Genomic DNA, 18357 nt, shown 5'->3' with positions numbered 1-18357 from the left:
TTAAAGTTTTGTGTGGAATTTACTATAAAATTGTTATCTAAGCATCTTCCTGTTGCTATACATTTCACACGGATAAGCTGACATAAAATATAATCCTATTTTAGAGGCTTTTCAGAGAGTAAAATTCCACTGCCTCCCTTAGTGTAAAGGCCATTTCGGAACATTCTTTCTCACATCAACGATAACCGTGAAGCACGGGGTGAGCTTTCGGTTGAGCTGAATGTACAAATGGTGGATCTGTGGCAGAAAGGTCTTTTCCCTTTTCATTTTCCTACTCCTGATAACTGCCCATGCCTAAGTTGCCAAAAGCAACCAAGACCTGGGAAGGGCCAATATAAATCACGACAGGTTTCGGCCAGGACCCCTGACTCCCAGTGCTACTTCTTACCTCAGTGCTCCCTCATCAGCTGGGTCAGGGCCCTCGTTCCTGCCTGGCTGGAGGTAAGGCTGGCCCACAGTCTACTCAAGAGTATCAGAAAACACCCTGTCCCTAAACTTTCTTTAAGCTGTTTCTTGTATTTTTCCTGTTTGCTATTACACTAGTTTTCCACCCATGGCAGCAGAACATGGTGCTCAAAAGCATAGACTCTAAGCTCAGTCTACAGTCTGCAAATCCCAGCTCCACAACACACTAGCTGTGTGACCCCAGGCAAATTACTTAACCCCTCAATGCCTCTGTTACCTCATTTGTGAAGTGGGGATTATAACAGTACCCACTTTATGGGGTAGTTGTGTGGACTAAATACATCAACATATGTAAAGCACTTAGAACATCATCTAAACTTGTTCAGGACTTTGCAGGTGTTTGCTATTATTATTACCAATTTTTCCTAAGTTCTACAATAAGTGCATAGCTGCCCCCTCTCACTCTACTGCTCCATTATTTTTGTTGAGTCCCAGGCCCCTTCTGACCTCATTAGCCAAACTCCCACATTGCCAGCCATTGGCATTGCACCAGCAGATTTTTATTCTGAACCTGGCTTTACCACAGATTGACCTTGCCACCTCAGGAAAGTAACTGAACTAATTTGAGCCTTAGTTTCCTCTTCTCTAAAATGGGGATAATACCTGCTTTGCAGCCCTCACAAGACTCCGATGAAGATCAGATACAACAAGGTGCACGAAAGCACTCAAATGGTAAGCCCCGACCCAGATGTGAGACGTTACCAACACAGCTTCTGCTAGAACCGTAAAGATAAGAAATAAACGGGGCAGAAGCGGCCAGCACATTCCCTCATGTCCAAGAATGTCCTATATGAAGGGCATGGAACCAGCAAGACTGGAAGAGCCGACCTGGGCAAACCCAGGGGCCTCTCTCACTCTCATCCTCAAATTGCTAAGTATGTGCTATCCTAGAACGTGTACACAAGGGCAATGGGGCAAAGAAAAGGAAAGTAGAAAATGTCCCTTCTGGGCCGGGCGCGGTGGCTCAAGCCTGTAATCCCAGCACTTTGGGAGGCCGAGGCGGGCGGATCACGAGGTCAGGAGATCGAGACCATCCTGGCTAACACAGTGAAACCCTGTCTCTACTAAAAAATACAAAAAACTAGCCGGGCGAGGTGGCGGGCGCCTATAGTCCCAGCTACTCGGGAGGCTGAGGCAGGAGGATGGCGTGAACCCGGGAGGCAGAGCTTGCAGTGAGCTGAGATCCGGCCACTGCACTCCAGCCTGGGCGACAGAGTGAGACTCCGTCTCAAAAAAAAAAAAAAAAAAAAAAAAAAGAAAAAAAAGAAAATGTCCCTTCTGTTCAGCTTTTCCACATGCTTACCTACCTCAAGACCTGAAGCCTCTGCAAAGTCACTTTTATCACAGCACATGTTTTCCTGAGCCATCTTCTGCTGTTTGATATCAAGCATGGCAAGGGCCTCCAAATACCGTTGATTCAAAACTAGGAAGGGCCATACGAGAAAATATTCGTTATGAAGACTAACTCCAGCCTCACCCAATCTAGTTACCCCAACATCACATACTCATTTCATACAAGCAATACACTACCCACAAGATCTGGCTCCATTCAGAAAACCTATCTGATAGAATAGTGAGTATCATGTAAGATCATATATATGTAATACTAGATGAGATGGTGTCATTTTTTATGGAAAAGCATCTTAACTTTGCAACTGAAGTCGGATGCCTATTTCCTCTTGGAAACTTTGTAGGATTTTCCAAAAAGGAATATGTAAAAGCAAATTATTCAAAGACTTTATGGTTAGTGAGAAAACTGGATGGTGAGATCTCATATACTGTATTCATGTCAGACATACCAGCTAACCAAGCTCTATCAGGTTTTTGTATTAGGAGTTTTCACAAGAAGATCTCAAACCAAACGTTTAGAACAAGAGGGGTCCTGCTGTCTACTGGAGAGCAGAAAACAGAGTCTTTTCCCTGTCACTGCAGGGTGGAGTGTTAGGACAGAAGGGGAGGACTTGTGATTGTGAGCAGCTTCTGTCCTGAACTTATCTAACACAGGAGACATCCTTATCAGCTGGAGTCCCTGGTGCTGAGAAGCACCAGCTGTGTGTGCAGATTTCAGCTGGAGGCATTTATACGACTCAGCTAAGACACAGCATAAAGTGCCGCTCTCAGCCCCAGGGCCTAATTTAGAGCTTTTTTTGTCCTTTTCTTCTTTTTTTCCTTTCTTTTCTTTGTTTAAGAGACAGGGTCTTGCTCTGTCACCCAGGCTGGAGTGCAGTGGTCCAATCATAGCTCACTGCAACTTTAAACTCCTGGGCTCCAGGGATCCTCTCACCTTCACCTCCCAAGCAGCCAGGAAGTTGCAGTAAGGCGAGATTGCACCATTGCACTCCAGCCTGGGTAACAGAGCAAGACTCCCTCTCAACAAAAAGCCAGGTGCATGCTACTATGCCTGGCTAATTTTTATTTTTTGTAGACGAGGAGTCTCGTTATGTTGCCCAAGTTGGTCTCAGACTCCTGGCCTCAAGCAATCCTCTCCCCTTGGCTTCCCATAGCACTGGCATTACAGGCATGAGCAACAGTGCCTGGCTTGTGTTTTGTGCTCTTCAAGCCACCTCTTGAATTTCTGCTAAGAAGAAAGAACTAGCCTCTTCTCTAAATTTTTAGGGCTGGGTGCAGGAGCTCACACCTGTGATCCCAGCACTTTCGGAGGCAAAGGTGGGAGGATTGCTTGAGCCCAGGAGTTGAGCCCTCACAAAGTGAGGCACCCCCATCTCTACAAAATTTTTTTTTAAATGTTGCACTTTGGGAGGCTGAGGTAGGCGGATCACCTGAGGTCAGGAGTTCAAGACCAGCCTGGTCAACATGGTGAAACCCCGTCTCTACAAAAAGACAAAAATATTAGCTGGGCATGATGGCAGGTGCCTATAATCCCAGCTATGCGGGAGGCCAAGGTGGAAGAATCACTTAAACCCAGGAGGAGGTTGCAGTGAGGTGAGATTGCACCACTGCACTCCAGCCTGGGTGACACAGTGAGACTCCATCTAAAAATATATATATATATAAAATCTGGGCATGGTGTTGGGTATCTGCAATCCCAGCTACTCAGGAAGTGGAGGCAGGAGAATCACTTGAACCTGGGAGGCGGAGGTCATAGTGAGCTGAGATTGTGCCACTGCATTCCAATCTGGGTGACAGAGCAAGATTCTGTCTCAAAATAATAATAATAATAATATACTTTTTAATTAGCTGGACATGGTGGAACATGCCTGTAGTACCAGCAACTTGGGAGGCTGAGGTGGGAGGATCTCTTGAGCCCAGAAAGTGGAGGTTGCAGTGAACTGAGATTTGGTCACTGCACTCCAAACCAGGCAACAGAGCAAGATCCTATGTGAAAATAAATAAATAAATAAATAAAATATGTAAAAAGTTAACATCAGGTCAGACACAGTGACTCATGCCTGTAATCCCAGCACTTTGGGAGGCCAAGGTGGGTAGATCATTTGAGGTCAGGAGTTTGAGACCAGCCTGGCCAACATAGTGAAACCCTGCCTCTACTAAATATACAAAAATTAGCCGGGCATGGTGGTGGGCGCCTGTAGTCCCAGCTACTCGGGAGGCTGAGGCAGGAGAATGGCGTGAACCCAGAAGGCAGAGGTTGTAGTGAGCCGTGATTGCGCCACTGCACTCCAGACTGGGTGACAGAGTAAGACTCTGTCTCAAAAAAAAAAAAAAGAAACAACGTTTTGCTATGTTGTCCAGGCTGGTCTCAAACTCCTAAGCTCAAGTTATCCTCCTGCCTTGGCCTCACAAAATTCTGGGATTACAGGCATGAGTCACTGTGCCTGGCAAGAATTGTTCACTTTTTTTTTTTTCTTTTTTTAGATGGAGTCTCACTCTGTTGTTCAGGCTGGAGTGTGGAGGCACAATCTTGGGTCACTGCAACCTCCACCTCCAGAGTAAAAGCGATTCGCCTGCCTCAGCCTAATGAGTAGTTGGGACTACAGGTGTGCACCACCATGCCTGGCTAATTTTTGTATTTTGGGTAGAAATAGAGTTTCATCATGTTGGCCAGCCTGGCCTTGAACTCCTGACCTAGATGATCTGCCCGCTTTGGCCTCCCAAAGTGCCAGGATTACAAATGTGAGCTATTGCACTCAGCCAGGAATTGTTCACTTTTAAATAGTTTTATGTTATGTGAATTTCACCTTGATAAATTTTCTTAAATTTAAAAAACCTAAATGATACATTTATTCCCTCTATTATGCTTCATGTATATTATTTCAAAATACTAGCATGTTATCTTTATTGATACATGTGCTCTTAATACAAAAATCATCATTACCTGCATTGTCAGACTTTAGCATTTTAATTTCTTCTGTTTTCACTTTCAAATTCTCTTTGAGGACTGCATTTTCACAGTTTAGCCTGGAAAAAAGTAGCCTTCAAATAACTAAAACATTAAAACTTCCTTGCTGAGTGAGAATATTTTTATTGCCATAATTGGAACACAAAAATCTAAATATAGTTTTTCCTACTTCAAAATAGTCTGGAATTTATATGTATCACAAAAATAAAAACAATTTAAAGGAATGTGGTAAGATTTTTCTTTTTTTTGAGATGGAGTCTCACTCTTGTCATCCAGGCTGGAGTGCAGTGGCGCAATCTCAGCTCACTGCAACCTCCACCTCTTGGGTTCAAGTGATTCTCCTGCCTCAGCCTCCCAAGTAGATGGGATTACAGGTGTCTACCACCACACTCAGCTAACTTTTGTATTTTTAGTAGAGAAGGGGTTTCACCATGTTGGCCAGGCTGGTCTTGAACTCCTGACCTCAAGTGATCAGCCTGCCTCAACCTCCCATAAGGCTGGGATTACAGTTGTGAGCCATAACACCCAGCCAAGATTTTAAACATCCTCTTTTTTTTCTTTTTGAGATGGAATCTCATTATTTTACCTAGGCAGGAGTGCAGTTGTATGATTTCGGCTCACTGCAACCTCCATCCCCCAGGTTCAAGTGATTCTCTTGCCTCAGCCTCCTGAGTAGCTAGGATTACAGATGCCTGCCACCACACCTGGCTAATTTTTGTATTTCAGTAGAGAAGTGGTTTCACCATGTTGGCCGGGCTAATCTCAAACTCCTGACTTCAAGTGATCTGCCCGCCTTGGCCTCCCAAAGTGCTGGGATTACAGGCGTGAGCCACCGCGCCCGGCCTAAACATACTCTTAACCCTTCTTAGTTGAGACATAATCAGAACCAGAAATATTTCTAAGCCATCCGTTTTGCATACTCATTCTCTTTACTTAATAACCATTTGAATATCAACTATATGCTTAGGTCACCTTCAGAAACTTACATACATAGGTCCTCATGTAAACTATGGACTTCGGGTAATAATGATGTATCAACATTGGTTATAAAAAAATGTACCACTCTGGTGGGGGATGTTGTTAGTGGGGGAGGCTGTGTATATGGGAAATCCCTGTACCTTCTGCTCAATTTTGCTGTGAATCTATAACTGCTCTTAAAAAAACAAAAACAAAAACAAAAAAAACCAACAAAGTATTTCATAAAAAAAAGATACATAGAGTACACCTATGTTCATAGCAGCATCATGCAAAACAGCCAAAAGGTAGTTAACTCAAGTGTCCATCAGGAATGAATGGATAAACAAAATGGCATACATACCTAACATGGAATATTATTCAGTCTTTTTTTTTTTTTTTTTTTTTTGGGATACAAGGTTTCGCTCTGTCACCCAGGCTAGAGTGCAGTGGCCCAGTCTCAGGTCCTGTAGCCTCTACCTCTTGGGTTCAAGCAATTCTCCTGCCTCAGTCTCCTGAGTAGCTGGGATTACAAGTGCATGCTACCATGCCCAGCTAATTTTTGTATTTTTGGTAGAGACAGGGTTTCACCACATTGGCCAGGTTGATCTAGAACTCCTGGCCTCAAGTAATCCGCCTGCCTCACCCTCCCAAAGTGCTGGGATTATGTAGAGAGTCAAAAGCCAGAGGATCGTGACAACTAGGCTATATGATCAAATAGCAAACTGTTCATCATGAATGCAGGATGTGGGCAAACTCACACCTGCAACTGCCACCAGAAGGTTTGCTGAGGGCAGTCACTCTCTGGTGCCATGCTCCTTGAGGTTATCTACTGGAACATCTGGAGACTACTGTTCAAAGAATGCAGTTGTGCAAGCCTGCACCGAGTCAAGCAGCTGACTGACAACCACCTCCTCCCTATCTCCTTTACTCAATAAATATGAATGGCGCTAAAAGCTCAGGGCCCTTGTTCACTAGAGCAAGGAGCCCCCGACCCCTTCTTCCAAACATACTCTTTTGTCTTTATTTTTATTCCCACATTCATCCCGCTTTGTTCAGTCCAACAGGGATTGGGGCCACGATAGGATTACAGTTGTGAGCCAAGACGCCCAACTGAAATGACTAACTTTAGAGTAAATGTATAATTGAAAGTTATTAAATAAACTCATACAAATAAAAGAGTTGTTCCAAAGAAATGTTTTCTCTCTTTGGAGCTGATTGTCAGAATATAAAAATTTACCATCTTAACCATCTTATTTTTCATCTTGTTTTTTTTAACAAGATGAGGATCTTGCTATGTCATCTACGCTCGTTTTGAACTCCTGAACCAAAGCAGTCCTCCCACCTCATTCTCCCTAAGTGCTGAAATTACAGGTGTGAGCCATCATGCCCAGCCCCTCAAAAGATTTTGTTTGAAAACAACAAATAGTTCCAATTCTAAAATAATTCTTACACTGTATTTTAAGATAGAGTTTATACTATTTTGGTTTTTGGTTTTTGGTTTTGTTTTATTTTTCAGACATGGACTCACTCTGTCATCCAGGCTGAAGTGCAGTGGCGCGATCATGGCTCATTGCAGCCTCCAACTCCCAGGCCCAAGTGATCTTCACACCTCAGCTTTCCATGTAGTTGGGGCTACAGGTGCAAGCCACCACACCCAGCTACTTTTTATATTTTTGTAGAGATAGGGTTTCAACATGTTGCCCAGGCTGGTCTCAAACTCCTGGACTCAAGTGATCCTCCTGCCTCAGATTCCCAAAGTGCTGGGATTACATGTGTGAGCCACTACACCCAGCCTATGCTTTTTTTTTTTTCTTGAAGGAAAATTAACTCTAACAGAAAAATATACGACTAGTTAGTGGATGAGCAATAAAAATTTTATAATCTTTTGCACTTGGCTCAAAGAAGAAAACATAAATTACTTTTGAATTACATACATTTTAAAGGTTGTCAAAGAAAAATAATGGAGTAATATACAAACCTGTCATATTTTTGGATCCAAGATTCCTCTATATTTTTAAATCTATTATGATCAAATTCTATTTCCCATTGCAAGGCATTTATTTCCTACGGAAAGAAAATAGTACCTTCATGGCAAATTACTACAAATAAATAATTTCAGGACATTGTGAATAGCTGAAGTAAATCATATAATCAGTTCTCAGAAACGGTTTAAAGAGAAAAAATTAAGTATTGCTCATCAAGTATCTCTGACATTTGTAAACACATATAACATGCCTCTTTAGCACTCAAAACAACTCTGCCAAAACTCACTTAACATAGAAAAAATTTCAAATTGTTTGACTTCAAAATTTGCTGGACTGCTACACCTAGATTTCTCAGTGCCCACCTCCGCTGCATGTAGAGACCTCAAGCAAAATCTACTTCTGGAAATCTCAGCTCAACGGTTCCATCAAAGGAGAACACACCAAGCACAGGAGACATGACCATCTAGGATGATTCCTAACTATCTTTATAGTGAAGATGAGATGGTCAGAAAGACGTATGTTCTGCCAGGCAAGGATAAGGATTAAAAAAAAATTTTTTTTTTAAGAAGAAAAATGGGCCGGGCGCGGTGGCTCAAGCCTGTAATCCCAGCACTTTGGGAGGCCGAGACGGGCGGATCACGAGGTCAGGAGATCGAGACCATCCTGGCTAACATGGTGAAACCCCGTCTCTACTAAAAAAATACAAAAAAACTAGCCGGGCGAGGTGGCGGGCGCCTGTAGTCCCAGCTACTCGGGAGGCTGAGGCAGGAGAATGGCATGAACCTGGGAGGCAGAGCTTGCAGCGAGTAGAGATCGCACCACTACACTCCAGCCTGGGCGACAGAGCGAGACTCCATCTCAAAAAAAAAAAAAAAAAAAAAAAAAAAAAAAAAAAAAATGGGCCAGGTGTGGTGGCTCACGCCTGTAATCCCAGCACTTTGGGAGGCCAAGGTGGGCGGATCACGAGGTCAGGAGATCGAGACCATTCCGGCTAATGCGGTGAAATCCCGTCTCTACTAAAAACACAAAAAATTAGCCGGGTGTGGTGGCGGGCGCCTGTAGTCCCAGCTACTCCAGAGGCTGAGGCAGGAGAATGGCATGAACCTGGGAGGCAGAGCTTGCAGCGAGTAGAGATCGCACCACTACACTCCAGCCTGGGCGACAGAGCGAGACTCCATCTAAAAAAAAAAAAAAAAAAAACAGAAGAAGAAAAATGAGAAGTACCAATTTGGCAGGCCTCCTACTACCTTAACGTGGGGAAATAAAAATAACCTGAATTCATTGTGCACATGACAATCTGTTTTAGATTGCAAACTCCAAAAGGGAAGACCATCAGAACTGAAGCACACCTAGCAGAGGGTATGCACAAATGACAGATCCATTAGTATGGTGAGTTTAGGGAAATTATATTTAAAACTTATTGAATTCAATAAGTCTACACTAAAAGCACCAAATACCTTCTCCAAGGATCTCTTTTGTTCCATAGTTTTTTGAAGCACTGCCTGCATATGACTTGTGGCTTTGCCAAGTATTGCCTAAGAAAAATAAAACTAGCATCAGTATAAATTAAATTTGTAATCACTCCTATGTACATCATGAAGTTCTCTTTTATTTTAAGGCAATGGAAAATTAAGATGAATTGAGATAAGAATTTCACAGTGACCACCTTTTATGGAGAGTCTGAGAGTTCAAAAGTCGGGAGATCTTGGTTTGGCTCTTTTCCAATGAACGTGGGAATTAATGAATGAATTCTCCACACAAAGGAAGTGTTCAGAATAGTACTATTCATCAGTCAAAAAGTGGAAACCACCTGATATGGTTTGGCTCTGTGTCCCCACCCAAATCTCATTTTGAATTGTACTCCAATAATTCCCACATCCTGTGGGAGGGACCCAGTGGGAGATAATTTGAATCAAGGGGGCGGTTTTCCCCATACTGTTCTCATGGTAGTGAATAAGTCTCATCAGATCTGATGATTTTCTCAGGGGTTCCGCTTTTGCATCTCTCTCATTTTCTCTTGCTGCTGCCAAGTATGAAGTGCCTTTCGCCTCCTGCCATGATTCTGAGGCCTCCCCAGCCATGTGGAACTGTAAGTCCAATTAAACCTCTTTTTCTTCCCAGTCTTGGGTATGTCTTTATCAGGAGCATAAAAATGGACTAATACAGTAATTTGGCACCAGTAGAGTGGAGCATTGCTGAAAAGATACCCAAAAATGTGGAAGCTACTTTGGAACTGGGTAACAGGCAGAGACTGGGACAGTTTGGAGGGCTCAGAAGAAGACAGGAAAATGTGGGAAAGATTTCTAGAGACTTGTTGAGTGTCTCTGACAAAAACACTGATAATGATATGGACAATGAAATCCAGGCTGAGGTGGTCTTAGATGGAGATGAGGAACTTGTTGGGAACTGGAGCAAAGGTGACTCTTGTTATGCTTTAGCAAAGAGATTTGTGGCATTTCGCCCCTGCCCTAGAGATTTGTGGAACTTGAGAGAGATGATTTAGAGTATCTGGTGGAAGAAATTTCTAAGCAGCAAAGCATTCAAGAGGTGGCTTGGGTACTGTTAAAGGTATTACATTTTAAAAGGGAAGCAGAGCATAAAAGTTTGGAAAATTTGCACCCTGACAATGCAATAGAAAAGAAAATCCCATTTTCTAAGGATAAATTCAAGCTAGCTGCAAATATTTGCATAAGTAACGAGGAGCCAAATGTTAATCCCCAAGATAATGGGGAAAATGTATCCAGGGCATGTCAGAGACCTTTGCAGCAGCCTCTCCGATCACAGAGCCAGAAGTCTTGGAGGAAAAAATGTTTCATGGGCAGGGCCCAGGGTCCCCCTGCTGTGTGCAGTCTAAGGACTTGGTGCCCTGCATCCCAGCCACTCCAGCAGTAGCTGAAAGTGGCCAAGGTACAGTGCGGTCTGTGAATATAGAGGGTGCAAGCCCCAAGCCTTGGCAGCTTCCACGTGATGTTGAGCCTGCAGGTACACAGAAGTAAAGAATCGGGGCTTGGGAACCTCCACTAGATTTCAGAAAATGTATGGAAATGCCTGGATGTCCAGGCAGAAGTTTCCTGCAGGGATGGGGCTCTCATGGAGAACCTCTGCTAGGGTACTGCAGAAGGGAAATGTACGGTTGGAGCCCCCACACCGAGGCCCTACTGCAGCACTGCCTAGTGGAGCTATGAGAAGAGGGTCACCGTCCTCCAGACCCCAGAATGGTAGATCCACCCATGGCTTACACTGTGCACCTGGAAAAGCCACAGACACTCAATGCCAGCCCGTGAAAGCAGTCAGGAGGGAGGCTGTACCCTGCAAAGCCACAGGGGTGGAGCTGCCCAAGGCCATGGGAACCCACCTGTTGAATCAATGCGACCTGGATGTGAGGCCTGGAGTCAAAGGAGATCATTTTGGAGCTTTAAAATTTGACTGCCCCACTGGATTTTGGACTTGCATGGGCCCTGTAACCCTTTGTTTTGGCCAATTTCTCCCATTTGGAATGGCTATATACCTACACCCCCATTGTATCTAGGAAGTAAATAGCTTGCTTTTGATTTTACCAGCTCATAGGCAGAAGGGACTTGCCTTGTCTCAGATGAGACTTTGGACTGTGGACTTTTGGGTTAATGCTGAAATGATTTAAGAATTTGGGAGACTGTTGGGGAGGCATCATTGGTTTTGAAATGTGAGGACACGAGATTTGGAGGGGCCGGAGCAGAATTACATGGTTTGGCTCTGTGTCCTTACCCAAATCTCATCTTGAATTGTACTCCCATAATTCCCACGTGTTGTGGGAAGGACCCAGTGGGAGATAATTTGGATCATGGGGGTGGTTTCCCCCATACTGTTCTCACGGTAGTAAATACGTTTCATGAGATCTGATGGTCTTATCAGGGGTTTCCACTTTTGCATCTTCCTCATTTTCTTTTGCCACTGCCACGTAGGAAGTGCCTTTCACCTCCCATCACGATTCGGAGGCCTTCACAGCCATGCGGAACTGTAAGTCCAATTAAACCTCTTTTTTTCCCCCAGTCTTGGGTATGTCTTTATCAGCAGCATGAAAATGGACTAATACACCACCCAAATGTCCACCAACTGGTGAATGCATAAGCAAAACATGGTGCATCTACACAATGGAGTATTACTTGGCAATAAAAAGGAAGAAAGTACTGATACGTGCTACAACATGTATGAACCTCTAAAACATGCTAACTAAAAGAAGCCCAATGCAAAAGAATCCAGTCACATATCTTATGATTCTATTTATATTAAATAGAAAAGGCAAATCTACAAACAGAAAGTAGATTACTGGGGATAGGGGTGGGAATGAGGAATGACTGCTGATGGGCACCAAGTCCCTTTTTTGGTGTTGGAAATATTCTAAAATTAGATTATAGTGATGGTGGTACAACTCTTATATCTAGTAAAAATGAACTGTAGTGTACATTTACATGTGAATTTCATGATATGTAAATTATAAAGTTCTTAAAAATACACACACTAAAAAAACCTTCAACTATATTAAGTCCTTCTGTTTTGGTTTTAAAACTTAAAACCATATCAACTCTATTACTGGAATGTGTAAGTAATGAAAGCTTAAAAACAACTTCTTACCATGCTTTGAAGAATTTTCAATGCTTCCTCTTTACCTCTGAGTTGTCTTTGAGATGCCTCAAGTTCAGTTTTTAAAATTTCAACCTCCTGAGAACAGAAAGAAAATTAGTCTTCCTATCTGCAAGATATGCAACCCTAAAATTATCAGTTTGGCTAGTCTACATTTACCCTTGGCTCAAAGCACTTACAAATGAGGCTGAAAATTCTTCTAGACTTAGTGAGTGAACCAGACATACTAAAATTGAAAGCCTCGGCCAGGTGAGGTGGCTCACACCTGTAATCCCTGCACTTTGGGAGGCCGAGGTGGGTGGATCACCTGAGGTCAGGAGTTCATGGCCAGCCTGGCTAACATGGTGAAACCCCATCTCTACTAAACATACAAAAAATTTGCCAGGCATGGTGGCGCATGCCTGTAATCCCAGCTACTTTGGAGGCTCAGACAGGAAAATCACTTGAACTCAGGAGGCGCAGGTTGCAGTGAGCCAAGACTGAGTCACTGCACTCCAGTCTGGGTGACAGAGCGAGACTCTGTCTCAATTTAAAAAAAAAATAGCTGGGCATGGAGGCTCACACCTGTAAACCCAGCTACTCCAGAGGCTGAGGCATGAGAACTGCTTGAACTAGGGAGGTTTTTGAGACAGAGTCTCACTTGGTCGCCCAGGCTGGAGTGCAGTGGCATGATCTCGACTCACTGCAACCTCCGCCTCCCAGGCTCAAGCGATTCTCCTGCCTCAGCCTCCCGAGTAGCTGGGATTGCAGGCATGCACCACTACTGCCTGGCTAATTTTTGTATTTTTAGTAGAGACGGGGTTTCACTATGTTGGCCAGGCTGGTCTCGAACTCCTGACCTCAAATGACCCACCTGCCTTGGCCTCCCAAAGTGCTGGGATTACAGGCGAGAGCCACTGCCCCAGCCCCAGTTGGCTTTCATGTTGTTTACATACTGAGGTTGCAGTCCCTTATGTAGGGACTCAAGGTAAGGAGGCAGCTGCAGGCCCCAATCCAATGACTAGTGTCCTTATAAATTGAGGGAAATTTGGACCCAGATTCACAGGGAGAAGGCCATGTGACAGGCAGAGGCTGGATTTCTGCAGCTACCAGCCAAGGAACACCAACAACTGCAGCAAGCATCAGAAGCTAGGAAGAGGCAAAGGACTCTCCTCTAAAGCCTTCAGAGGGAGAACGGCCTGCTGAAACTTTGGTTTCAAATTTCAGCCTCCAGAACTGAGAGCAAATAGATTTGTTTTTTTAAGCCACCAGTTTGTGGTACTTTGTCTCGGCAGCCGAATACAGTAGCTTTCACAGGAAGAGTTCCAAACACACACTAAGGTGGGCTTCCTATTTCCCAAAGGACAGGCACCCCTCGCAGAAACTGAAATTCCCACCAAGGCAGTGGGCTCCTCAGGCCACTGGAGACTCTGGGCTTCTGACTTTAATGAGGTTAAATTAAGTCAGATTGTTTGAAGCCACACATACAGGGAAAGCATGTGGAAGGAAGTGATCTTACTTTTTGAAGGAGGAGAAGCATGTGGAAGGAAGTGATCTTACTTTCTGAAGGAGGAGATAAGAGAAGTGGGGTGGAAGGGAGAACTGGTGGGCATGTTTACATAAGTAGCTTCTTTAAGAGATGAGGTGGATAAGAAACAGAGGAGGCCAGTTGAAAAGGATGAGCTCTCGAGTGTGGTTCAGCAAGAATATCTGGAAAGCCAAAATTTGCCTTCCCCACCAATTTGGTACCATTTAAACAAAGTATCTATCAATGGACTTTGTTCACTTGAGAATTTTTTTTTTTTTAATCAGAAGTCTCTTACTGGTCCTGCTTGCATGAGTAGCAGTGACCAGGGGAAAAGGGAGAGGAACCAGCCAGCACAGGGAGGGGTCATCTCCACAACATTCCATTTATACACAGAACTAAACAGACAAGCACAGAGTCATGATTGCAGTTACAAGTCGGCAGCAAGGGAAGTGGGAGGAACAGGTGGGGAATGGGGGTGTTGTTAAAAAAAATACAGGCCCCCCAACAACTGGGGTGCCTGAGGGGAACTTGGTCTGCCTCAACCCAAGAGGAATCAGAAGCTCAAAAGCACTTTGGGAAGGCCAGAACCATCAGGGATGCAGGGAGGAGGAAATCCAGGTGGTGGGGGGTCTGTTTGGCAACTGGGGTGAAGGGATTGCCCTTCCCCTGCTGGGATCCCCCAGCCCCTCCTATCTGGCAGGAAGGGGGCAGCCTGCAACCCCCGAGGACAGGTGTGGGGCTGCCAGATGCTCCAGGCAGGGGGCCAGAAAGGGCTCACAAAGGCTTGCCTTCCAGGCAGATAGCCACACTGCCCCCAGCTTCTCTGCCAGGGTGCAGTGGTCCTTGACCTCCTCATAGTATTTTGCTTGTAATTCTTGCTTGATCCCTGTCAGCTTCTTGTTGATGGCGTCCTTGGAGCTGGTATTGATCATTTTGCTCTTAAGGGGCACAGACTCAGGGGCCCAGAAGATAAATACCAGGTCCTCCTTCTTGCTCTCCTTGGTCTTGTAGGTTGCGTCACAGAGGGCGTAGCGGCAATCCATCCTTATCTGGCAGCATCTTGACAAAGGTGGCATAGGGGTCGTCGACAGTCTGGCCCACATCGCCCACCAGGATCTTCTTGCCCTCCTCCAGGATGATGTTCTTCTTGTCCTCACTCAGGCAGAAGAGCACCGCCTTCTTACGCTTCTTCACCTCCTCTGGCATTGAAGACTTACACACCTTCATGTCGTTGAACACCTTGATGACACTATCAGAAACAGCCACATCGGAGGCCGTGTTTCCGGAAGCGAAAAGGAGAGGGCACGGAGAGCCACAGAAGACGAGAGCACTGCAGCCGCTGCTGGGACCCAACTAAACCGAGAATTTTTGTAGTACCTACCTCTAAAGTTTCATGAAGACATTGCCTTAATTCTTCATTTGACAATTCTGAATTCGAATCTACTTAGGGGGAGAAAAGAATCTATTAGAGGGAAATTTTTGAATTTTTTAACTAATTAAACATAGGACATTTGTTTACAAATTACCCAATACAGGCATCCCCTAAATTGCAAAGAGAAGAAAATTATAATAGACCACCAGGTGCGGTGGCTCACACCTGAAATCCCAGCAACTTGGGAGGCCTAGGCGGGCAGATCACTTGAGGTCATGAGTTCAAGGCCAGCTTGGTCAACATGGTGAAACCCCGTCTATACTAAAAATACAAAAATTAGCTTGGCATGGTAGTGCCTGCCTGTAGTCCCAGCTACTCGAGAGGATGAGACAGGAGAATCGCTTGAACCCATGAGGCGGAGGTTGTGAGCAGAGATTGTGACACTGTATTCCAGCCTGGGCAACACAGTGACTCTGCTTCAAAAAAAAATTTTTTTAACAGACCATACTATGGTAAAAAGATGAGTGTAAAGCATTTCACAAATGAAAAGACACATACTGTACTTTTGAATACAAAAAATTTTTAAATAGATTCTAAGGATCGCTTGAGGCCAGGAGTTAGAAACAAGCCTAGGCAAGACAGACCTCCATCTCTATGAAATGTAAAATAAAAAATTAGCTAGACGTGGTGATGTGCTTGCTGGTAGTCCCAGCTACATGGGAAACTGAGGTGGGAGGATCACTTGAGTCCAGGAGTTCGAGGCTGCAGTGAGCTATGACTGTACCACTATCCTCCAGCTTGAGCAACAGAGCAAGACCATCTAAAAAAACAAAAAAGGACTCTCAAATAAAACAGATGTTAATGAGTTGGTTAATTACTACATTCAAATAAAAATATAGAAAAACATGAATATTGGTGAGTAAAATAAATAGATTTTGTTGTTTACGCTTAAGCTTGAATGATGTAGTGGTATAAATATATAAGAAATAACTTTGGCTGGGCGCAGTGGCTCATGCCTATAATCCCAGCACTTTGGGAGGCCGAGGCAGGTGGATCACTTGAGGTAAGGAGTTCAAGACCAGCCTGGCCAACATGGTGAAACCCCATCTCTATTAAAAATACAAAAATTAGCTGGGCGTGGTGGTGCCTGCCTGTAGTCCCAGCTACTCAAGAGAGTGAGGCAGAAGAATTGCTTGAACCCGGGAGGCAGAGGTTGCAGTGAGCCGAGATCTCGCCATTAGACTCCACCCGGGCGACAGGAGAAAAAAAATAAAAATAATAAAAATAATAACCTGAAGCCTGGGCACGGTGGCTCACACCTGTAATCCCAGCACTTTGGGAGGCTGCGGCAGGCAGATCACCTGAGGTCAGGACTTTAAGACCAGCCTGTCTATATGGTGAAACCCTGTCTCTACTAAAAATACAAAGTTAGTCAGGCATGGTGGTGCACACCTATAGTCCCAGCTATTTGGGAGGCTGAAGCAGGAGAATCCTGCTTGAACCCAGGAGAGGGGGGTTACAGTGTGCCGTGACTGCGCCACTGTACTCCAACCTAGGCAACAGAGCGAGATTTTGTCTCAAAAACAAAACAAAACAAAACAAAAGGCCGGGTGCGGTGGCTCACATCTGTAATCCTAGCACTTTGGGAGGCTGAGAAGGGTGGATCATCTGAGGTCAGGAGTTCGAGACCAGCCTGGCCTACATGGTGAAACCCCATCTCTACTAACAAATACAAAAATTAGCCGGGCATGGTGGCAGGAGCCTCTAATCCCAGCTACTCAGGAAGCTGAGGCATGAGAATCGCTTGAACCCAGGAGTCAGAGGTTGCAGTGCACTGAGATCGCACCATTGCACTCCAGCCTGGGCAACAAAAGCAAAACTCCATCTCAAAAAAAAAAAGAAAAAAACCTAAATTTAATTTCTTTCCAAAAAGAATGACTAGAAGTCTCCTGTAACTTCAATTATTTGCTCCTTAATGTGATCAATTGAGAAGTTAAACTGAGCTTCCTAAGAGCTTCATTTTCCTTTCTGCCTCAATGGCAATAAAAAAAAAAAAAAAATTAAAGTGGTAAATTATAAGCAAGAGTATAGGAAGTAAAAAAAATTTTTTTGAGAAGAATGTTTACTTTGAAAAAATATTTCTCAAAACAACTTTCTTTGCTATTCTGAAATTTCATTAACATGACAGTATCTAAGGCAAAACATGTTTGTACTGTGACGGATGATACATGTTTGTACTGTGATGGATGATACAGGCTTCCAAGGAGGGACAGAATGACTCTGGGTTGGCGGTGACAAGTTCTGTTCTATTAATACTTGTGGTAGGCAGAATATTATGTCCACATGCCAATTCCCAGAAGCTATGAACACATGGCAAAAGGAATTTGCAGATGTGACGAGATTAAGGATTTTGAGACGGGAGAGTACTCTGGATTATCCAAGTGAGTCCAGTGTACTCATAAGAGTCCTTATAAATGAAAGAGGGAGACAAGAAGGTCAATGTCAGAGTGATATGATGTGAGAAAGACTCAGCCATTGTTGACTTTGAAGATGGGGAGGCGGCCATGAGCCAAGGAATGCAGTAGCCTCTGGAGCTAGAAAAGACAAGGGAGTAGAGTCTCCCCACCAAATCTCCAGAAGGAACACACCCTGCCAACACCCTGGCTTTAGCCCAGTGAAATTTATTTGGGACTTTTTTTCCCACAGAGAGAGGGTCTTGCTTTATTGTTCAGGCTGCAGTGCTCCTGCATCAGCTTCTCAGGTAGCTGGACTACAGGTGCACACTACTACACCTGGCTAATTTTTAAACATTTTTTCTGTGGAGTTGCAGTCTTTCTATGTTGACCAGGCTGGTCTCGAACTCCTGGCCTCAAGCACTTCTCCCACCTTGGCCTCCCAAAATGCTGGGATTACAGGCATCAGCTACCACACACAGCCTGTTTGGGACTTCTGACCTGCAGAACAGTAAAATAATAAATTTGTGTTGTTTTAAGCCATTAAATTTGTGGTATTTTGGAAATTATCTATTAGTGATAGGACCAACTTTGATAAAAAGAAAAGTTCATAACCCAACAAAATGGGAACTCATACTATTACTATTTAAATCTTATTTATACCCCAGTGTTTCTTCATG

The 18357-nt window shown here is 44.2% G+C and overlaps 1 protein-coding gene and 1 pseudogene across 3 annotated transcripts in view; both read right to left on the bottom strand.

The window, feature by feature from the left end:
* Positions 1–18357, bottom strand: part of CCDC125 (coiled-coil domain containing 125) — a 60590-nt gene that overhangs the window by 26145 nt on the left and 16088 nt on the right. For 2 of the 3 annotated variants that reach the window (XM_011959339.1, XM_011959341.1), the window contains 6 exons: positions 15234–15292; positions 12337–12423; positions 9183–9260; positions 7719–7804; positions 4760–4842; positions 1773–1888 (listed from right to left, as the gene is read on the bottom strand). In XM_011959339.1, the coding sequence (XP_011814729.1) occupies positions 1773–1888; positions 4760–4842; positions 7719–7804; positions 9183–9260; positions 12337–12423; positions 15234–15292 (509 nt within the window). Of the gene's footprint in view, positions 1–1772; positions 1889–4759; positions 4843–7718; positions 7805–9182; positions 9261–12336; positions 12424–15233; positions 15296–18357 lie in introns of all 3 variants that reach the window. The other variant, XM_011959338.1, reaches the window with a different exon arrangement.
* Positions 14441–15189, bottom strand: LOC105524165 (annotated as a pseudogene).

Source organism: Colobus angolensis, unplaced genomic scaffold (assembly GCF_000951035.1).
Source record: "Colobus angolensis palliatus isolate OR3802 unplaced genomic scaffold, Cang.pa_1.0 Scaffold49, whole genome shotgun sequence".
Taxonomy (NCBI): Eukaryota; Metazoa; Chordata; class Mammalia; order Primates; family Cercopithecidae; genus Colobus; species Colobus angolensis.
This window is presented reverse-complemented; position numbering and strand designations above follow the sequence as displayed.